At 45.1% G+C, this 19708-nt stretch overlaps 1 protein-coding gene across 6 annotated transcripts in view; it reads right to left on the bottom strand.

Moving 5' to 3' along the window:
- Positions 1–3776: 3776 nt before the first annotated feature.
- The window catches only part of ST6GAL1 (ST6 beta-galactoside alpha-2,6-sialyltransferase 1), a 120632-nt gene continuing 104700 nt past the window's right edge, over positions 3777–19708 (bottom strand). For all 6 annotated transcript variants that reach the window (XM_036017823.1, XM_036017822.1, XM_036017824.1 and 3 more), the window contains 3 exons: positions 12406–12504; positions 11219–11393; positions 3777–7297 (listed from right to left, as the gene is read on the bottom strand). In XM_036017823.1, coding sequence (XP_035873716.1) covers positions 7056–7297; positions 11219–11393; positions 12406–12504 — 516 coding nt within the window. In that variant the 3' untranslated portion in view covers positions 3777–7055. The remainder of the gene's footprint in view (positions 7298–11218; positions 11394–12405; positions 12505–19708) is intronic.

Raw genomic sequence — 19708 nt, 5'->3', positions numbered from 1 at the left:
TCAAGACCTATCAAATGATCACAGTCAGTATGTGCAGTTCACTGTGTGTCAGCTCTACCTCAACAGAGCTGCTGATTTTTTAATGCAGGCAAGAGTTGGCATGCCCCGACACTAATTTCCTGGTTCAAGGTGCCTAAGAGTAAATGTCTAGGAGCCTTTTGGCTTTTGACGTGCCACCCTCACTGTGGAAAATGTGACATTTAATAACAGGAAGCTGGTTTAATTCACCCTTTAGAAAGACATGTCATATTTCGTCCTGGCTGGCGTAGCTCAGTGGATGGAGCGCGGGCTGGGAACCAAAGTGTCCCAGGTTCGATTCCCAGCCAGGGTACATGCCTGGGTTGCAGGCCATAACCCCCAGCAACCGCACATTGGTGTTACTATCTCTCTCCCTTCCCTCTCTAAAAATAAATAAATAAAATATTTAAAAAAAAAAAAAAAAAGAAAGACATGTCATATTTCAATCTGGGAGGAAATATTTTAAAATGTACTTTTCTTTTACTATTATCTGTATTTTTTTTATAGTTTTCTACTGTAACCATGAAATAAAGGTGTTACTAAAACAAAGTAAAATATGGCACATTTTCTGGATGTATTTCTCTTTTTTGCAGAAATTCCTTTCTTATGTACTTAAAGAAGTAAAGAATTTTACAGGATAAAGTTGATAACATAAGTGACTGTTGCCTCTGGTACGAGAATCTGCAAAGGCTCCACAAAAATGTGAAGCCGTGAAGGAAACAGGGCAAACCCCGTCCACAGGTGCTCTCTGGCCACTGAAGCCCCATCATCAGGGATTTGGGTATTTCATTATTTTATTAACTTTCCTATTGATTTTACTCTTCCAGAAGGCTGGGGCAATAAAACTCTGCTCCTAGAGAACAAGAGTATTTGCTTTAGACACAAAATGGGTTACTGATGCATAGTCCTTTGGGTTTCTTACCGGTCCCCTTATCAAAGGACGTGAAACATCCAGGAAGGAAATGTTCTCTACATATTTCTTGTTTTTAATATGAAAGTTAGTTCTCTCAGTCACAGCTTACACTCAGTTTAAAAGTTTACCTTGTTATTATATAGCCCTCATACATTGGTTAGTACTGTTTCCAGAATACTGCATCTTCCCAGTTTAACTAATGTTTATTGTGGGAAGCAGGCTCTGTAGTAGACAGGAGGGGTAAAGACAAATGAGACCCAAGCCCAAGGGAGCCTATCATACAACAGTTAACTTCACTATAAAGCAATCTACGTGGAAAAACTACAGAATGGAAAGGGAAGGCCCCGAGGAGGGGCAGCGACCCAAGCCTTGAAAGAAGGAATGTGCGGACTCACAGAAGGCTTCCCAGAGAAGATGCTGACCCGTCAGAGTTAGCTTTGCTTGGCCATCTTTGCTAAGAGCGTGATAAGCATAAAGACTTACGTAGGCCTTTGGGAGCAATCTATGTAACTACATAGAATAATTCATGTTGTGCCTAATGCAAGTCCACTTTCAAAATTATGTTTGGCCAGCAAATGTTAGGCCTTCACTACCTGGGGAAAGGGGGACTTCAGCCCAAAGGCAAGAAACGAATAACAAAATACACACAAACACAGAAGATAATATTAGGTTTTTGAGTTTTCAGGGCCGCAGATTGGGGATTATGGGCATTTTAAGGAATTTTTCAAGAGAAATTTTAACTGTGTGGGCTTTTTGCAATCTAACTTTTGAAATTTACAACTACATAGGAATATGATTCCACTATGCATACCACCACAAAAAAGTCATCAAACCACAAAGAAAGACAGCAAGAGAAGAGGCAAGGAAAAAAGGATCCTCAAAAGTCGGAAAACAACAAAATGGTAACAGGAAGTCCCTACCCTATCAATAATTACTTAAGTATAAATAGATTAATTTTTTTAATTAAAAAGGCAGGATAGGTAAATAGATGAAAGACAAACAAGATCCAATGCTATGCTGCCTACAACACACTCACTTTAGCTTTAAGAACACACACGGACCAGGAGTGAAGGGAGGGGGCGCTCCTCTCCCTAGTGGCTGGTGAGGTAAAGAGGAGCCAGGGCCCTGACTGGTGTGGCTCAGTTGGTTGGGCATCATCCCACAAAGCAAAAGATAACTGGTTCAATTACCAGTCAGGGCACATGCCTGGGTTGCAGGTTTGGTCCCTGGTCAGAGTGTGTTAGAGAGGCAACGGATCAGATGTTTCCTTCCTTCTCTTTCTCCCTCCCTCCCCGCCCCCCTCTAAAAATAAATAAATAAAGTCTTTAAAAAAAAGAGGAGCTAGGACCTCACTTTTTCTCCCTCACCCCCAACACAAACACCTTTAAAATATCAGCAGATGAAAGAGTAGAAATCAGGGAAAAAGCAGCACAACGAGGTTGCAGAAGCTTTCCTCCCAACCTGGACAGAGGGATCCAAACCACCCAGCTCACCAGTGCAAAGGATCTTACAGAGATTTAGAGACACTTAATTTGGCAAGCATGAATCTCAGCTCTCAAACGAAATCTGTTCTGTCACTTCTGTTTTGACCTCCCATTCTCCTGGGATCCAAGCAGAAAACCAGTTTCAGTCAACCTGGGCATTACATCTGAACTCCATGGACTTGAAATGCTAAGGCATTGGGTGCAGGGATCAGGACAGCCCTTGGCATTATCTGGCCATGCAACATTACTCAGGTGTCCCTCATTCATGATCTCATCAGGAAAAGGCATTCACTCGGGACTTTCTGTGTCTCCATGCATGGGATCTCTTCAAGGCTGCCTGAGGTCCCATCTGCCTGGACTTGCATCCCCGTGAAGCCTCACCCTCCAAGGACTTGCAGGTCCTTCCCAGAGATCTGACTGGGGAGCAGGGCACAGGACACTCTCTCCAGGCCCTCAGCCCAGCTCCTTTCACTGTTCTTCCCAGCTCCAGGCGACTCTGTTGTAGGTGGGGGTTATAAGCAGGAGTACTTGCTAGGACTGCTATAACCAAGTACCACAAACTAGGTGGCTTCAATAGAAATGTATTTCCTCACAGTTCTGGAGGCCAGAAGTCTGAGATCGAGGTGTCAGTAGGGTGGGTTCTTTCTGTAGGCTATGAGGGGGAACGCTTCATGCTTCTCTTCCCTAGCTTCTGGTGATTTGCTGGCAATCTTTTGTTTTAAGAACCATCTCTGATCTGATCTTTGCCTTTGTCTCCACATGGCATTCACCCTATGTGCATGTCTAGCCCCAAATTCGTGTAAAGACATCAGTCACATTGGATGAGGGGCTCGCCCTACTCCAATATGACTTCATTTTAACTAGTTACCTCTGCAACAATCATATTTCCAAAGAAGTTCATTTAATTCTGAGGAGATTAGACACAGGAATTTTAGGGGGACATCTTCAACCCATAATGGGAGGTAAGCAGTTGATGGGATAACAGAATTATTCCTTCTCCCCTTATTCCTGCTTCTTCTTGGGATTTTTATTCAAACATCTAGGCTATTCCCTTAGGATATCATTTCTTCAAGGGTTTTAGGCTTTTGGAAACAAGGTAAGTGCTTTCCTTTCATTTTGCTTTCTCCCTAAGGTGCTGCACAAACAACAGCTTAGTCATTTGAACCCAAGCAAAAGCAAAGGGAGGAAAATCAATAAATCAGTCAGTATTTCACAGATGCTATCCTGACACATAAGTGAGCACCCCTTTTCCTGGAGTACTGCAGAGGAGCTAGTGGGGGAGGGTTTAGGGATTCCAGATTCCAGCGGTGTCCTCTTTGGAGATGACAGATGACAAGTAAAAAAAGAGGGACAAGCTTTTTAAAAAAACACACATTTATTTTAAAATTTTACATAATCTTTGGGTGATTCAGAATTAGCTTAGGCATTTTTCATAAGTTGCTGAGATTGATGTCTCAACTCCACACTATGTCAATAGCTATCCGATTGGTGAGAGGATTGGAGGATCTGATGAAAAAGGATGAAGAGATGAGCACTTAGAAACAGAGGCTTTCCTAATTTTTAAGTTATCTATAACAAATATTAAACATCTTGACAGACCAACAATATTTGCATTTTACCAATTTCTATGGAGAGCACAGAATCACACTTAAATTAATTTGACCCCTTATATTAATAACTAAAAGCTAGAATCTACCCAGTGTTGTCTCAGTGTCCACACCAATATCCATCCCTGCTGGTGGAATGACACCTTCCTCTGCACTCCCTATTCATGATTCGAAGATTGCAATGAGTGTATCAACTAAGAATAAAAAGCAAGTCAAGAACTCATGGACCCCAAGAGGCAGACAAGATGAGTTCCACACAGCATTTAGCAGTTCAAGTACTCCTTCTCCCATTCCCAAGCAGAATCAGACCTGGGATGCAGGCAGGAAGGAGGAGGGGCACGTTCTGCCCCATCCACTGCCTCGGATAATTTCCTGGGTGTTCCAAACAAAACAGTTGTCATCTCTCAGTAGGACACTTAATTCCCTAAGGTCAGGGCCCCAGCTCTAGCCTCCTTCAAAGCAGGGATCTGCCCAAGAGTGAGAACAGAGCAGGTCCTTACCAAGGGGAGGAAGGAAACTGCCACGTACTAAGCACCTGTCAGGTGACCCCAGGAATGGGGTCAGAGAAGGTGTTCCATGTGACCCTCACCATAGCCCTGTGACATAGGCCCATGGCCCCCACTTTACAGATGTAGAAACAGGCTCAGACAGGAGAATTCGCCCATGGTGGCATAGCTAGTGAACAGGGGAACTTCAGTTTGAAAACCCAGGGCTTCTTGCTCCAGGCTCTGTCCACTGCCTCTCAAAGCCCAGCGGTTTGCCATAGATGAGTACTCCACCTCCCAGGATGTTGGTCCTGAACTCAAACAGTAGAGGACCTTGAGCATGAGGGTCCAGCTTCTCAAGTTCAGAAGCCTGGGGCTAGGAGGCCTGGCTCTACAGCATTACTCAGTAATGTTGAGTGAGTTCTTTACCTCAGTGGTCCCCAATCTTTTTGGCACCAGGGACTGGTTTCATGGAAGACAATTTTTCCAGACTAGGTGGTGGGGACGGCTTTATAACCTCCAACCAGATTCAGCTTAATTGTCACTTGCCACTCATTGATAGGGTTTTCATATGAGCCTGCAAGCAATTTATTATGGTCTCTGTGCAGTCAAACCTCTCTGCTAATGATAATCTGTGTTTGCAGCTGCTCCCCACTGCCAGCATCACTGCCTCAGCTCCACCTCAGATCATCAGGCATTAGATTCTTTCAAGGAGCATGCAACCTAGATCTCTTGTATGTGCAGTTCACACACAGTAGGGTCCATGCCCCTATGAGAATCTAATGCCACCACTGATCTGACAGGACACAGAGCTCAGGTGGCAATGTGAGTGATGGGGAGCAGCTGTAAATACAGATGAAGCATTACTTGCTCCCTGACACTCACTTCCTGCTGTGTGGCCTGGCTCCTAACAGGCCATAGACTGATGGGTCCATGGCCTGGGGTAGGGGACCCCTGCTTTACATTCTCCACACCAGGCACTGGAGCAGTCCAGGATGGTTCTCCACCAGGGGGCGGCGATGAGCAAGCCATCTAGAAAGCCTGTCTGCAGTGCAGTGGAGGGGCTTCTGCTGTGAAGCTCTATCTCCAGCATGGAGGCCAAGACCCGGTGCATGGTAGGGCCTCTCCGAACACTAGACAGGCAGAGGGCAAGGCCATCTGATCCACCTAGTGAGAATTAGTCGTAGTCTCTAAGGTTCTGACCTCTGAGAGCGACTTTAAGCTCTGGGGAATCACATCCCCACTCCCTGAGAGACCTTTCACAGAAGGCCCATGAAGGTCAAAGAAATTGGGTCAGGATACTTCTAAGGGAGAAAATGCTTAGTAGTAACCTGGGAGGGAAAAGACCACTTTAAAGGGGGAACCCAAGATGGCAGGTAGGGGAGATGTGGGAGTGGGCATTAAAAAGGAAAAGGTGGACACAGTGTACAAACCCAGCTAGTAGGACAGGGTCAGGGCCAACCAAGCTGAGCCTGGAGAAATCAGGGTTTTGGCAACGTTCTTGTCTGGAATCTGCCGTGGGTCTGCACTCGATCCGTCAAATGTGGATTGGGGTTTTCATACTCAAAAATAATTTGAGCCTGTAAATTCAGGCAGACCTTAGAGAATAGATATGGGTAATCAAGGCAGGAAGGAAAACACAACTTAAATGACTCCAGGAAAATCTGTTTGGCATGTTTCTCTTCTTCCTCTGAAGCCCACTCTGTGACCTTAGCTCTGTGAAGCCCCCTGTGGCCCACAGACACAGGAAGTGTGCGCCCTCCTCTCCGGGTGCACTGGCAGACCGCAGAGCAAGCCCTCTACAGGCCCCCAGAGCACTAAGCTCTCTGCACCCCACCTGTCTGTCACTCCCACTGAACTGAGAGCAACTTCAGAATGGGGACTGTACGTTTCTGCCCCTCCGTCTCCATGTGGAAAAGAATGTGAGTTCACCAAGACCTTTTGCACATAAGCACCCAAGCTAAGGACCAGCCAAACCAGCCTGCATGACAGGAACACAGCCTGTCCCAGGGTCGCAGACCTTAGGGGCACCTCTGTTCTGGAGGAACCGAGCAGCATGTTTCCTACACCTTGTACCACTTACTTGCCCCCCTTTCCCCAGAGCCAGCCTTCACCAGGCACAATCATAACTTGGGATAATTTGTTTAAAGCATGAAATCAATGTCTAGGTGCAGATTTCAAGCAATAGAGTGCTGATTTGTGAGAATAACACCCTTCAGGCAAAGAAAACAGCCCAGCTTTGGCAGCCCTGGTAGGGAAGGTGGGTCTTGCATTTACCCACATGGAAGGAGGGGAGGACTCTGTCTGGAAAGAGTGCTACATGTGTGTGTGTGCATGTGTGGCAGGAGGCTTTGGGCTCACACACGTCTATGGCCATAGGGCAGACTGGACCTGGTTCCTTGCCCTGGGTTCCTGGAGCATAGGGCTCTTGCTGACAGAAGGCCTGGAGTGGAAGGAGCAGGCAGGGATTGTTCAGGAACATGGTGTCCCCAGGCCCAGGGTGGCCAAGAGGTGGGCTGTAAAATGCCCAATGAAGGGAGAGGGCGCCTCAGCAGTGAATGCTCTGGAAACCAGGTAGTGTGGCTTTTCCAAGCAGGTAAATGTCCTCATCTTTGCCCAGGTTGAGGTACTTCACCATATTCTTCTCAAAGAGGAGCGGGTGGTAGGCACCCATTGTGCAGGCACTGTCAAAGAACTTCTGGTAGTAGTGGCACACGTCAGTCTTGCGCTTGGATGGGAGGAACTCATAAATATCCACCTGCTCACACAACGTCATCATGAGGATGATACCTGGGGAGGGGAGCAGAGGTTAAGTCCTGCCTGACAACCCATGCCACACCTCAGAGCTCTGCCCAGTGAGTCCACTGCTCATGGCCCCAAATTTGGGGAGATGTCTAACTGGAGTTTCTAGTTGCTACTATGATTCCAACCTGAATCCCTCTGGTAAGCCAAACTGGAAGGCTGTTCCTTGCAGGTTACTGGGCCAGATGCACCTTTGTGTCCCCAGCACATAGGCCAAGACCTGGTGTGTGGTAGGCCCTCCCTAAACACTAGCAGACCAAAGGACTCCATCCATCAGTCAATGAATATACCAATGTGAATAAGCTGTATGAAGAGAGAGGACAATGTGACTGAGAAGACAGTACTGAAGCCCACGGGTGTTGAGCTACAGGTTTCCCCAAAGTGGAGAAGTCCCCCACAAACCTGGCTTGGGGGATGGGAAAGCTTACCACACCTGTGCAAGAAGCAGGAAGTCCCGTGAGAGACAGAAGCCTCTGTGAGACACAGGAGGTTCGGGTGAGCATTTAAACTAAGCTCAGGCAGTCATCCTCTCTCGGTCACGAGGGTTGAAAGGGTGCATTTTGGATTAAGAGCTGGAGAACATGGTGGCACAGATGATGATGACACTAGGAATTGCAGATCCTGCCTAGGGTGACTGGGAGAAGCCAGGGAATGCTGAACTGAGACTGGGGGAATGTTAAACTTTAGACTTCTTTTGTTTTCTTTTCCCTGAAAGAGGGTACCTCTGACTGGCATATTCTGAAACTGGCCTGATTTGGCGAAAGGGAGGCTGGAGTGTGTGTGTATTTGTGGGTGTTTTAAAGGGAGTGGAACTTAATGGCAGAATTCTGCCATTATTCCAAATCTGTATAACTTTTAAATAAACAATGCCTTTCCTTTTCGCCAAACTCGGGCATTGGGAGTCACGCTTCTTGGTGGCAGGCAATCAGGCCCACACATCCATTTCAGAACTGCATAGGCTGCAGTTCTGTAACGGTACCATCACACATACATAATACTTTCTAGCACTTTTACATCCCAGAGGAATCTCTTAAATGGTGTTATTTGGGAAAGGTGTTTCTTATTGTGCTTGCAGGAAACAGTGTGGAGAGGAAAACTGTTCATTCCCCAGCTGGGAGGAGGGACATTGGAACAGGAGCACACCAAGATCAGTGTTGATGGGCTCTGCTCACTCAGGCAGGAGCCTGGAGCCAAGAAGGTGGGGCCTGGCGGGCGCTCTCTGGGAGGTGGTGCAGATGCTGAGATGCAAACCAACAAGAGGCAGGAGACTGCTGCTGCCACCCATGCTCATCCCCACCTAGCTCAGACATCTTATGCAGGACACGTATTTCTCTGGGCCTCAGAGACATCATCTGCCCCAAGAGGGTGATCTACCTACTCCTCCAACCATGCAGGCTATTGTTAGGATGTAGTAAGTTCATGGCTCTAAGACCCGCTTTTGTCAACCATAAATATTCCGCTAACAACAACACAATAAACTACTAGCAGTGACTTTGTTCCAGAAGAATCAGATGTGGGGAGAGCCCTCCCTCTGCCCTCTGGCTGACCCTGGTCCAATGAGGGAAGAAAGACATCTCTGCAATTAAGGGGGGGGGGGGTGTAGGCACAGCAGGGGTGCTTCTGGACTTGACAGTACAGAGCACTTCCTTCCTATGAGCCAGGGCTCCAGGAAACCTCCTGGAGGGAGCGCTGGGGTGGGGCCTAACACTGGGGTGGGGCCTAGCAGGGGCTGTGGCTATGAGGGCTGGGTGAGAAGAGGGGACTGCTGGTGGAAAGAGGGGGTGGGGGCAGGGAGGGGCACCAAGGCAGGACAGTAGAGTGATGAGAAAATAAGTTCCCCATGATGCTTTCCCAACTATTTCTGCTCAAAAGGACCCCAGGATGAGCCCCAGATGCACCCACCTAAAAGTTGAAGAGAAAAATATGAAGATGTGAAATGGGAAGCGGGCCCGTCTTGTTCTCTAAGGAGTACCTCTGATATTAAACATGTATTTGTTCAGTTACTCAGGGAACCTCTACCAAAGGGCTGTCTTGGACTGGACACAGGAAGGATGAGTCGACCACAGTCCCCACCCTGAGGGAGTTTTTGGTCTAATGGGGTAGGCGTCACAGCCACCACCCTGAGGGAGTTTGCATTCTAATAAGGGAAGCAGATGGGCAGATTACACAATGGTGAGTGGCTGGGGCCAGCAGGAGACAGTGGTCCCTGCAGGGGCCCAGAGGACAGAGCTGCCCTTTTTGTACACATGCAAGGCCTAGAGCCTGGGGCAGTGCCTATGGTCCAGCTAAATTTAAAGTGAAAGGGAGGGAGGGCGGGCAGACATTCCACAAGGGCCAAGAGGACTAGAGAAAGTCCAAGAAGAAAGTGTGTAGCTAGCATTCAGGGCCCTCTGTACTCTGACCCCAGCCCACCTCCCATCAGCTCCCACAGCTCTTGTCCAAGCTCCCAAACCCAGTTAAGCCTCACTGCTCACTCTATCAGGGCCACAGCTAGGAGTTCACTGGGGTGAACAATTTTTTGAGATTTTCAACAAAGGATCATTGATTCTCTCTTTACTCTCAGATTTCAATATGGCTCAGCATGATATTATTACTGATCCTCTATTTAAAATTGTGATATTTCATTCCTAACATTTTGTATTAATTGTGATTTTTTTAAAAGATACTATATTAAGAACTATCTTATTACTGAACGTTTTGGCACCCCTTTAGGTTGCAGCCTGACCCAGCCCTGCCCCTCCTGTGTTCCTGCCTCCCCTCTTGCCTGTGCTTTCCTCTACTCCATCTCCACTTGCCATATCCACCCCTCTCGCTAGCCTGACCCAAATCCACTCCTCCTCGACCCTCTCGGACTGTCCACCTAGATGGGGTCCTCTCTCCTGTGGCACAAAGTGGTTGCTCCCTGCTGGCACAAATTGAATGTGGTCTCAGACAACTGACTGAGCACTCTAAAGAAAAAGTGTTGGGTAGGATAGATAGCAAATCAAGGCAGGCAGGAGGAGGGAAACATGTTCTACCCACCAACTCAGCAGTCCTGAGCCTGGTCTGATAATATTGCCAGGAGTTCCAAACATCACAAGAAACACCATGCTAATAAGGGAGGTGGGGAGCCCTTGACACTCTATGTATCATTTCCACTATCTGAGAAAGAAAGCCTTTGAAACTGTGTATTTATCCCAAGGCCTAGAAGCGGGAAGAGGAAGGGGTCAACAGTGTCCAAAGAAAAAGCCTATAAAACAACTTCGGTTAATTGTCTGCCTCAGGTCACTGTTTTACAAGGGAGTCCCCAGTGCTTACAGAAAGAGCCCATAAATAACTTTGGGTAACTGTCTCTACTTTAATTAACTGCCTCCTGTCACATACCTATTTTGCAACAAGATGAACAAATGAGGTTTGAAGCAAGATAAGGATTCGGACTAATAGACTCCACACATATCTAAGTTTGGGTAGTCAGGTCACCCTGGGAAAGCTGGTACCACCTTTACCTGTCAGTCAATATGTAACTTCTTCACCTCCATCCTGTCAGCTATTTAAGTCCTCAGAACAGAGGACCTGATGCTCTTGCTGCCCCTATCTTGCCATGCCCTGAACCTATGCCTTTCATTGCCCCCCGCCTTAGCTAGTCCCATTCTCTTCCATGAGAACGCATCACCAATAAACCCTGCTTGCATGCTAATAGACTTGCTTCTTTACTGCATCGGCAAGAAGAACCAAGTTTCTCCCATCACAAAAGGATTCTCTTGTTAATCTCTATCTTAGCTAGAACTTGACATAGTGAACAAACCCAGCAAAAATGCAGCAACTGTTTGGTGAATGAACAAATGAATGAATGAATGAATGAGACCTCAGAAGAAAGGTAACCTCTCCTAGAAACAAACATGAAAGGTCTTTCCCCAGATGTGGACTCACCGAGCATCCCAGAGGATGGGGGATTTGGCTGAATCTCCTCTGTGGAGATTTCCTGAATGACATCCCACAGCTGCCAAGGCATCTGGGGTCTGAGAATGTAAAAGGGCTGATCAGGATGCAGCTTACGATAGCTCTTGTAGTTATCAAAGAATTTGTAGTCAGGATTCTGGTACCACTGAAAAAGAAGGAAATGGTTTTAGGAGAGAAATAGGCCAGTGCCCCTGTGCCCCCAGGCATTCATCCTTGTCTGAGAACACCGGGGGAGGTCAAGAATCACAAGGCAGAATCCAGAGACACAGCCCCTTCCTAGGAACAGATTCCAGACCTTTCTTCCACATCACACATCACCACTGTCCCTCGATAGCAGGGGGACCCACCATATAGCCTGTGCTCACAGGGAATTTTGAGCTTGGTGGTCCTAGGACACCTTCAGTCTTTAAGATCATAGAATCTGGGAATGATATCAGTGCAGAAAGGGGCCCTTGGCACCATCCCACTCTCCTTTTTAAAGGGGTGAAAACTAGGACACAACTTGTCACAACTGTGGGCCAGGGTCCTTTTCCTAACCCTGGGCAAATTTCAGTTTTAAGCTACACCAGTGCAATACTGTGGAAATGGAGAAAGGGAGGGTGCAAAGGATCACCAGAGCCTGTCAGATATTGCTAGGTCCGACTTCAAAGTTCAGTGTCCCAAGAACATTCTCCCTAAAGCCATCCTCCTGTGGCCACTGCAGCACACATCAGAGAGAGAGGCCAACTGGCCTGCATAACAAAGAGTGAGAGGGCCATCCCAGACAGGCTGAGAGTCCAGCAGGCCTGAAATTCCCGTCTTCTTCCCTGAATGAGTTGATGTTACAGATCTGGTCCTTTGCTTAGGAAATCAAGTCCTAGAGCAGGTGATTTTCCTTCTCCACACTCCAGTTTCCTTATGTGTAAAATGGGACCAACCATGCTTCTATCTACTTCCTCACATTGTTATGGGAGTGAAGTGAGAATTCTGAAAACTGGAAGTATGGGGCAGGGATGCTTCTGAACTGCCAGTCCAGATGAAATCGGGTGCCCTAAAACTGAAACAGGCAGTCCTTGGGAATGGCCCAGGTCAGCCATGACTTGAAAAACCCAGGGACTCAGGAAACACTGTAGGCAGACAGGAGACTCGGTCGCTGTTTCTAAAGGACACTCACTTACCTTTGGGATATCTGAATGGTAAATAGATGGGTCCCACACAATTAGGATTCCTTCATTGTACAAACTGTCTTTGAGGAAGTGCTCTTCTGTGGTGACCAACTGCAAGAAGAAACAGACAAGCTGTCACTTGGACATTTATACTGTTTGATTTGGACCACATCACTGGGACCACCTGAGGCCTTGGATCCCCGTGAGACTTCTAAGTTTTCTTGCAGCACTTAACTTCAGTGAGAGGAAGGCAGAAATCCAGGCACTGTGTGACCCCAAAAGGGCATTTTGTCATAATCAATGACCATGGAGCAGAAGGCGCCACTCAGACTCTGAGATTACTAGGGTGAGGGTACAGAGCAAATGGCTTGAGCATAGTGCCCTACAGTTATATTTCATTAGAGGGCCAAGGGGGTGAGGTTTAAAGTCAGAATCTCATATAATCAAAATAATCTCTGGAAATCCTTTTAATCACTTGTAAGTCCAGTACACAGTATTTGCACAGCATGATAGAGACAGGCATAGCACCCCTTATGAGTCCAACACAGCCAATGATCTCTGCAGTGTTGGAGCAGGTGGCTGTGTCTGTGGGAGAGCACCAAATGAAGTCATCAGTATGTGTGCAGGGGCCATGGCACATGCAAAAGCATGCACCTCTAAATGTGAGAATCTCACTGGGCTGGCAGGATGCTCGTGCATAACCTGCTGGAGACCAGTCACAGCTCCTCTCCTCCCCCAAGTCCCCTGGCTCCCAGGCTGGCCTGCAAGCAGTAGTTAAACCCAGCTGGGGCAAAGTGTGATTCTTGTAAGACTCCCAAGACAACCGTGCCAAATGATTTTGCAAAATGTATTAACATCCTTAAAAAAAATAGTATGTATACCCTTTGACTCAATAATTTCACATTTTTGGCATTTACCCTAAGAGAATCTAAATTTGAGAGAAAAGTCATGTACAGAAATATTAATTAAATTACTTACCAATTTAAGAAAAATGTGGTGGCAGCAGGTGAAAGATACTAGAATTGGATACAGAAAGACCTGACCTCCTTTTTTGGCTTTGCCACTAACTTATCTGGTGACCGTAAGCAAGTTGGGTAATCTCCCTCAGCGTTCATACTCATCAGATGTGGGACAGGGGTAAATGAGAAAGACAGAAATAGGGCCCCAAAGGTTTACAGTGAAAGAAGCCAGATCCCTCTTAGGAACTCCAAAACTGATATATGAGATCAGCTGGCATTCATCTTAAAAAGCAGGTGGGAGACGATGTTGCCTGGGTAGAACTGAGAGGAACAAATGACAGAAATCAAATCAACCAAGCCTTGAGATTTGTAGCACTCAAGAGGATTAGAGATAACTGGAATTTTTTAAAAAAAAATCTTCTAGAAGCCATAGCCCTCTCCAACAATTTTCTTAGTATAAAAAGCAGGAGGCCAGGAGCAGCAGCTTCTGGCGCCCTGAGATTTTCCCAGGATCTGTAGCTCCACTGTCCTCAGAAATCTCAAGAGAGAGGCACAAAATTTTCTCCTTTCCAATAAAGGATAACAAGTAGCAATGATGACAACAGATGTAATTTAATGGTGCTCATTCCAAGCCAGATATTTCCATATATTATCTCCATTCATTTTCACAACAGCCCCAGGAGGGAATTATTAATATGCCCATTTTTATAAATAATGAAATAGAGATGTAAGTAACTTGCCCAAGCCAAGTTAGCAAGTAAGTCGGGGAGTCTGAATTTGAGCCCTTTTGATTGGAACCAGAATCCACACTTCCAATCTACATAGAGCACTGCCTCATACAAGGAGGGTGGGACAGGACACCCACGGCTCTTCAGGGAAATAGCAAAGAAAGCCTGTGATGAGGGGTATGAAACTGTCGTGAGTATTTTGCTTTTTGTCTGACTTGTCACAACTGAAGATCCTTGAGGAACTAGATCCAAAACCACCATTTTCTGATGAGGAAACTGAGGTCCAGAGAGAAGAGAGACTATCTGAGGCTTCAAGGTGAGTTTGAGGCACAGCCAGGACCAGAGGTCAGCCCTACCAAAGTTCTTTCTGTTCTCACACAGCTACATTCATAAACCACAGGATGTTAAAACGAGCCAGCACACTATCAGGGTCTGGGCTACGCCCAGTTCTCACTGTACCCAAAAGGGAAATGATCATTCACTTGGGCTACTTGAGGCAAATGAAAACATAATTCATAAAACTTAGAAAAAGGTGAAGATAAATGCTAGTTTTACCCAGAAGAAGAAATAGAAAGTGGCCAGGGGTAGGATCTGGTGGACAAAAAGGGGAGAAGCCAACAGGAACCCCTCAATCTTAAATAGACATGACTCTGAATTTACCACATTAAATCTGGCAGCCCTTAATTCTGGCAGTTCCTTTGAGGAACCCTTTGAGACTCAAAAAAAAGGTCAGCACAAAAAAAAAAGGAAAAACAAAAAAGCCTCAAAACTGCTCAGGGATTTGGAAGACTGTTGAGTCTAACTCACTGTGGTTGTAGGTAGGTAACTCCCACTCTCCAGGCCTCAGGTGCCTTATTTTATAGGACACTACCATCCTAGCCAGGTGACCAGCTGTGCCCAGAGAACATCTCAGTCTGTCTTTTTTTTTTTTTAATGCAGCAGAAGGGACTTGGGAGAGAATAAAGCTCCTCTCAAATGCACCTGTACTTACCCATGGGCAGAGACTGGCCTGAGTTCAGGGAACCCTGGGTTCCTTATGACGAGGAGGGTAAGCCGTTGCCAGAGCAACAGATCCCCAAGGAACACCTGCCAGGAAAAGGCTACACCAGGGAGATGGGTTGTTGCTATTTTAGCAACTTGTTTCAAACAACCCTTCCAGACATTAAGTAAGAAATGCTCACTGCAAAAAGTTAGAAAATACAAGAATATACACACACATCTATATATATATATGAAGAGAAGAAAATTATGACCACCCATAATTGCATTCTTCAGATATTAACACTGTGAATATGTTGGCCTTTTTCCCTCTTATGGATTGAATTGTGTCCCCTGCCCTCCAAATTCTTATGTCAAAGCCCTAATCCCAATGTGACTATCTTGGAGATAGGGTCTTCAGGGAGGTAATTAAGGTTAAATGACATCATAAGGATGAGGCCCTTAAACTCATAAGACTGTTGTCCTTCTAAGATAAGGGATAGGCACCAGAGAGCTCTGTCTCTCCCTATGCACGCAAAGGAAAGGCCATGTGAAGACACAGACAGAAAGCAACTATCCATGAGCCAGAAAGAGATTTCAACTTCACTAGCACTTCGATCTTTTACTTCTGGACCCCAGAACTGTGAGAAAATAAATCTCTGTTATTTAAGCCACCCCATCCGTGGTATTTTGTTACAGCAGTCTTAGGAAACTAATACACTCTCCCTGCGCATGTGTGTGTATGTGTAGACATTGATATATCTTAACTACAGTCCATCCAGACTTAGTGGTTTTTGTTAAACAACAAACCAGGGCAATGTCTTCTCATTTATTCCTCACAAAATTTCCAAGCCCTGAACAGGCATGAAAAGGAAACTCTCAGAGGTTATGTAACTGCCCAAGATCACGCAGCAAGGTAGGGATGGAGCTGGGATGCAAATTATCTTTTCCCACTATGCTAGGTAACCTTCATTCAAAAATGCTAAGTGATGAGAAAACAAGGTGTGTGTGTTCTGGCTGCCAGATATGCAAATTTGCCAGAGTTGAAAAGTGAATCAGTGCTACAGGAAGATGGACAAAAGGGAGTCAGGGTCTTGAGTAGAGATTAAAATTATATGGGGGCTCTGAGCCTTAAGAGAAGTTCTGACCATTATAAATTGGACATGAGGTGTTCTCACAGAGAGAAGGGCACCACAAATTGAAGCCTCCCCAAACTCCCAAGGAAAAGGGCCTGCAGTTCTACCAGGTGTCACAGGAAGTTGTCAAAAGAACTTAAAAGTACTAGAGGAAGTAAATGTTGGAAAGTACGTAATGTCCAAGCAAAAGAAATTGATGGAGTAATTTATCAATGTATCCACAAAGGAGCACAATTCAGTTATAATAAAGAATGGGGTTTCTATGAACTGATACGAATTCTAGGAGACACTGGAAAAAACAGCAGAGTATAAAGAATGTAGTCCACTATATTTTGTGTAAGAAACAAGAGGAATTTAAATACACTGATTTGTCTTGAAAAATAGAAACACTTCAGGGTAAAGTTGGCAGCCTGCAAAAGTGGTGGTGGTACAGGGTGGTTCTGTGCCTGTTTGGATAGTTTAGAATTTTGGAAGCATGTTAACACTCTACATATTTTAAAAAGAGGAATGAAAAGAAAAATCTAAAATTGAAACAAGCAGTGGCTGGTGTGGCTCAGTGGACTGAGTGCCAGCCTGCAAGCTGAAAGGTCACCACTTTGGTTCCCAGTCAGGGCACATGTCTGCCTGGGTTGTGGGCCAGGTCCCCAATTGGGGGTTAGAGGCAACTGATTGATGTTTCTCTCCCTCTCTCTAAAAATAAGTAAAATCTGTTTTTTTAAAAATAAAAGTGAAACAAAATGAATACAATTGAATTGCAAATGACTATCCAATAATTTTGGTGAAGAGACACAGAAGGGCTCATTCCAGTATCTTAGGTGCATATAATTTGACTATGTAACCTCAGTCTTGGGCAGAGTGTGGAGAACTCCAAACAAATCCTGAACTCTCTTTAGCAGGTTTGTTTTACGTAGAGATAGGCAAAACAATTTGCAAACTATTGTAGATGAATAACAGATTTGAGCAAATAGATAAATGTGCTGAGGTTGTTTAGAAGCAGGATGCTGACTGCGAAGGAAGGGGGAGTACAAATGTAGAATGGGGAAGGCAAGACACACCTTTATGTGGATAGACTTAATTTGAAGATACCAATTTGAGCCCACCATTTCTAAAACAGGCATATTTGCATATATCTATATAGATGCATATACACACACATATATGTATGTATATATGTAAATGAATGAGAACGTGTGGATATGTACTGTGTATGTAGAGGTGTGTATGTGTGTATACATGCATATAATTCCTTGCTCTACCTATGAAAAGGGCCAAAAAGCAGACGCCTTAGTAGCTGAACACACCTATTGCCCAGATAATTGGTTCCTATGCCATTTTTTACTTCAAGGAACCAGGGCTCCTTGGAAAACATTATAAATCCCAGAGGTAGGGTAGAGTAGGATGGAGAAATAAAACTATCCTGTATCTCTCAGGACTCCTGAAAAAAGCCCTAGACTCCTGAAACTCTTCATTTACCATGAGAATAAAATCTGTAGCTCTTTGTCTGGTTAATTGCTCTGCTCTGATTCAAAACATAATAAAACTTTTTTTATCTCCCCAAGACACCAAATGGTTATAGCCCACACTTTATCTACAGGTTAATATAGAAATATTCCAAGAATCCAGGAGGAAAGAGGCCCAGGAGCTTAGAAACATCTCTAGGTGAGTTTATATGCCAAAGGGCTGGAGTAAGAAGGGGATGCTTTCAGGAGAAGAACAGGATAGTTATCTTCTGCCTTTTATAAATGGTGAGGTTAGGGGGAATCACTTATTTGTTGTCCCTTATATAGGAGGGCTGTCCAGAAAAAGTCCAGCCATTGTTAATATAACAAGAATTGTTTGAATGACATTGATGTAACCTGGCAGCCAAGGAGAGTGTACTGGAATGCGTATGTGTGAACAATGACAACCTCACTGTACTAGTCATTGGGGGCAGTAGACGCCATGGAGTGGGCATATGTACTGTGTGTCTGTTACATTCAAAATGACTGAGTGAGTAGAGTAACAGATCTGCATCAAATTTTGCATTAAGCTTGAACATTCCTCCACAGAAACTATTGGGATGATTCAGAAGGCCACAGCATTGGGTAACTGGTGATCGGCAGCTTTATCATGACAACACACCTGCTCATGCATCACATCTCATGCAGAGTGTTTTGTGAAATATCAAATCACCCAGATGACTTAGCCCCTCTACAGCCCAGATGTGATGCCCTGTGACTCCTGGTTTTTTCCAAAACTAAAATCACCTTTGAAAGGGAAAAGATTTCAGACCATTGATGAGATTCAGGAAAATACGATAGAGCAGCTGATGGTGATTGGGAGAACTGTGTGAGGTCCCAAGGTGCCTACTTTGAAGGGGATTGAGGCATCATTGCCATATCTATGACGTTTCCTGTATCTTGTGTCTTTTTCAGTAAATGTCTCTATTTTTCATAGTACATGGCTGGACACTTCCTGGACAGACCTTGTATAGGCACAATGTTTCACAGCAGATCTCTAGAATTAATTCATCTTCCATAATTGAACTTCTATACCCATTGAACAATTCCCCATCTCCCCATCACCCCAGCCCCTAGCAACCACCATTCAATATCTATTCCTATAGAATATTACTCAGCCTTAAAAAAGAAAGAAATTCTAATACATACAACAACATGGATGAACCCGGAGGACATTGTGCTAAATGAAATAAGCTAGACATGGGACAAATACTGCTAGACATAGGACAAATACTGCATGATTCCACTTATATCAGGTATCTAAAATAAACTCACAGAAAAAGAATACATGCTGCTTTTGTACTGCACTTTTAATGACTTTGTGTGTGTAGGTGGGGGAAGAACAGGGTGTCTTTTCTCTTCAACTAAATGGAAACTCTTTGCCTTCTCTCACTCTTCCCCCATACCAGGCAGGGTCTTATGGGAGTTTATTTGCTTGACTGAATGGAATCTGGGCAGCTGGCTGCAATCTGATGAATGCGCCACACAAGGAAAAGACTGAGAGCAGCTCTGACCTGTTAAAAAACCACTTTTGACCATGAACTTTGAAATAAGCTGAGTCCAGTATCAAGTCACAGCTCCTTCTCTGGTTTCAAAAAATATCAACCACCTAGATTGTGTCTGTTGACCAACATCAAGAAGCCCTGGAACTCATGATACGATATCCATCATGTCTGAAGTTCAGCTCCCAAATCATGATGCTGAAGTACTGTGTGTCAAGGAGGTTTCACCAAAATCACCCAGCTCGCCCTTGCAGTGTTTAGATCTGCTATTGAGAGAAACCACCCCCCACCACCACCTATCCAGACTGTCTGTCAACATTTTGAGAAGAAAATTTTGGAGCTTAAAAAAAAACTTAGAGGATTTAAAGTACTGCTGGCAAACAAAGCAAGACCCAAATCCACGTCTATTGCATGCTCTCTACAGTACCCAAAGCAACTCACATAAATTCTTTTTTTATTATTAAATGTATTGGGGTAACTGGTTAATAATGTTGTATATTTCTGGTGTACAAT

The sequence above is a fragment of the Phyllostomus discolor genome, chromosome 2 (genome assembly GCF_004126475.2).
Source record: "Phyllostomus discolor isolate MPI-MPIP mPhyDis1 chromosome 2, mPhyDis1.pri.v3, whole genome shotgun sequence".
Taxonomy (NCBI): Eukaryota; Metazoa; Chordata; class Mammalia; order Chiroptera; family Phyllostomidae; genus Phyllostomus; species Phyllostomus discolor.
This window is presented reverse-complemented; position numbering and strand designations above follow the sequence as displayed.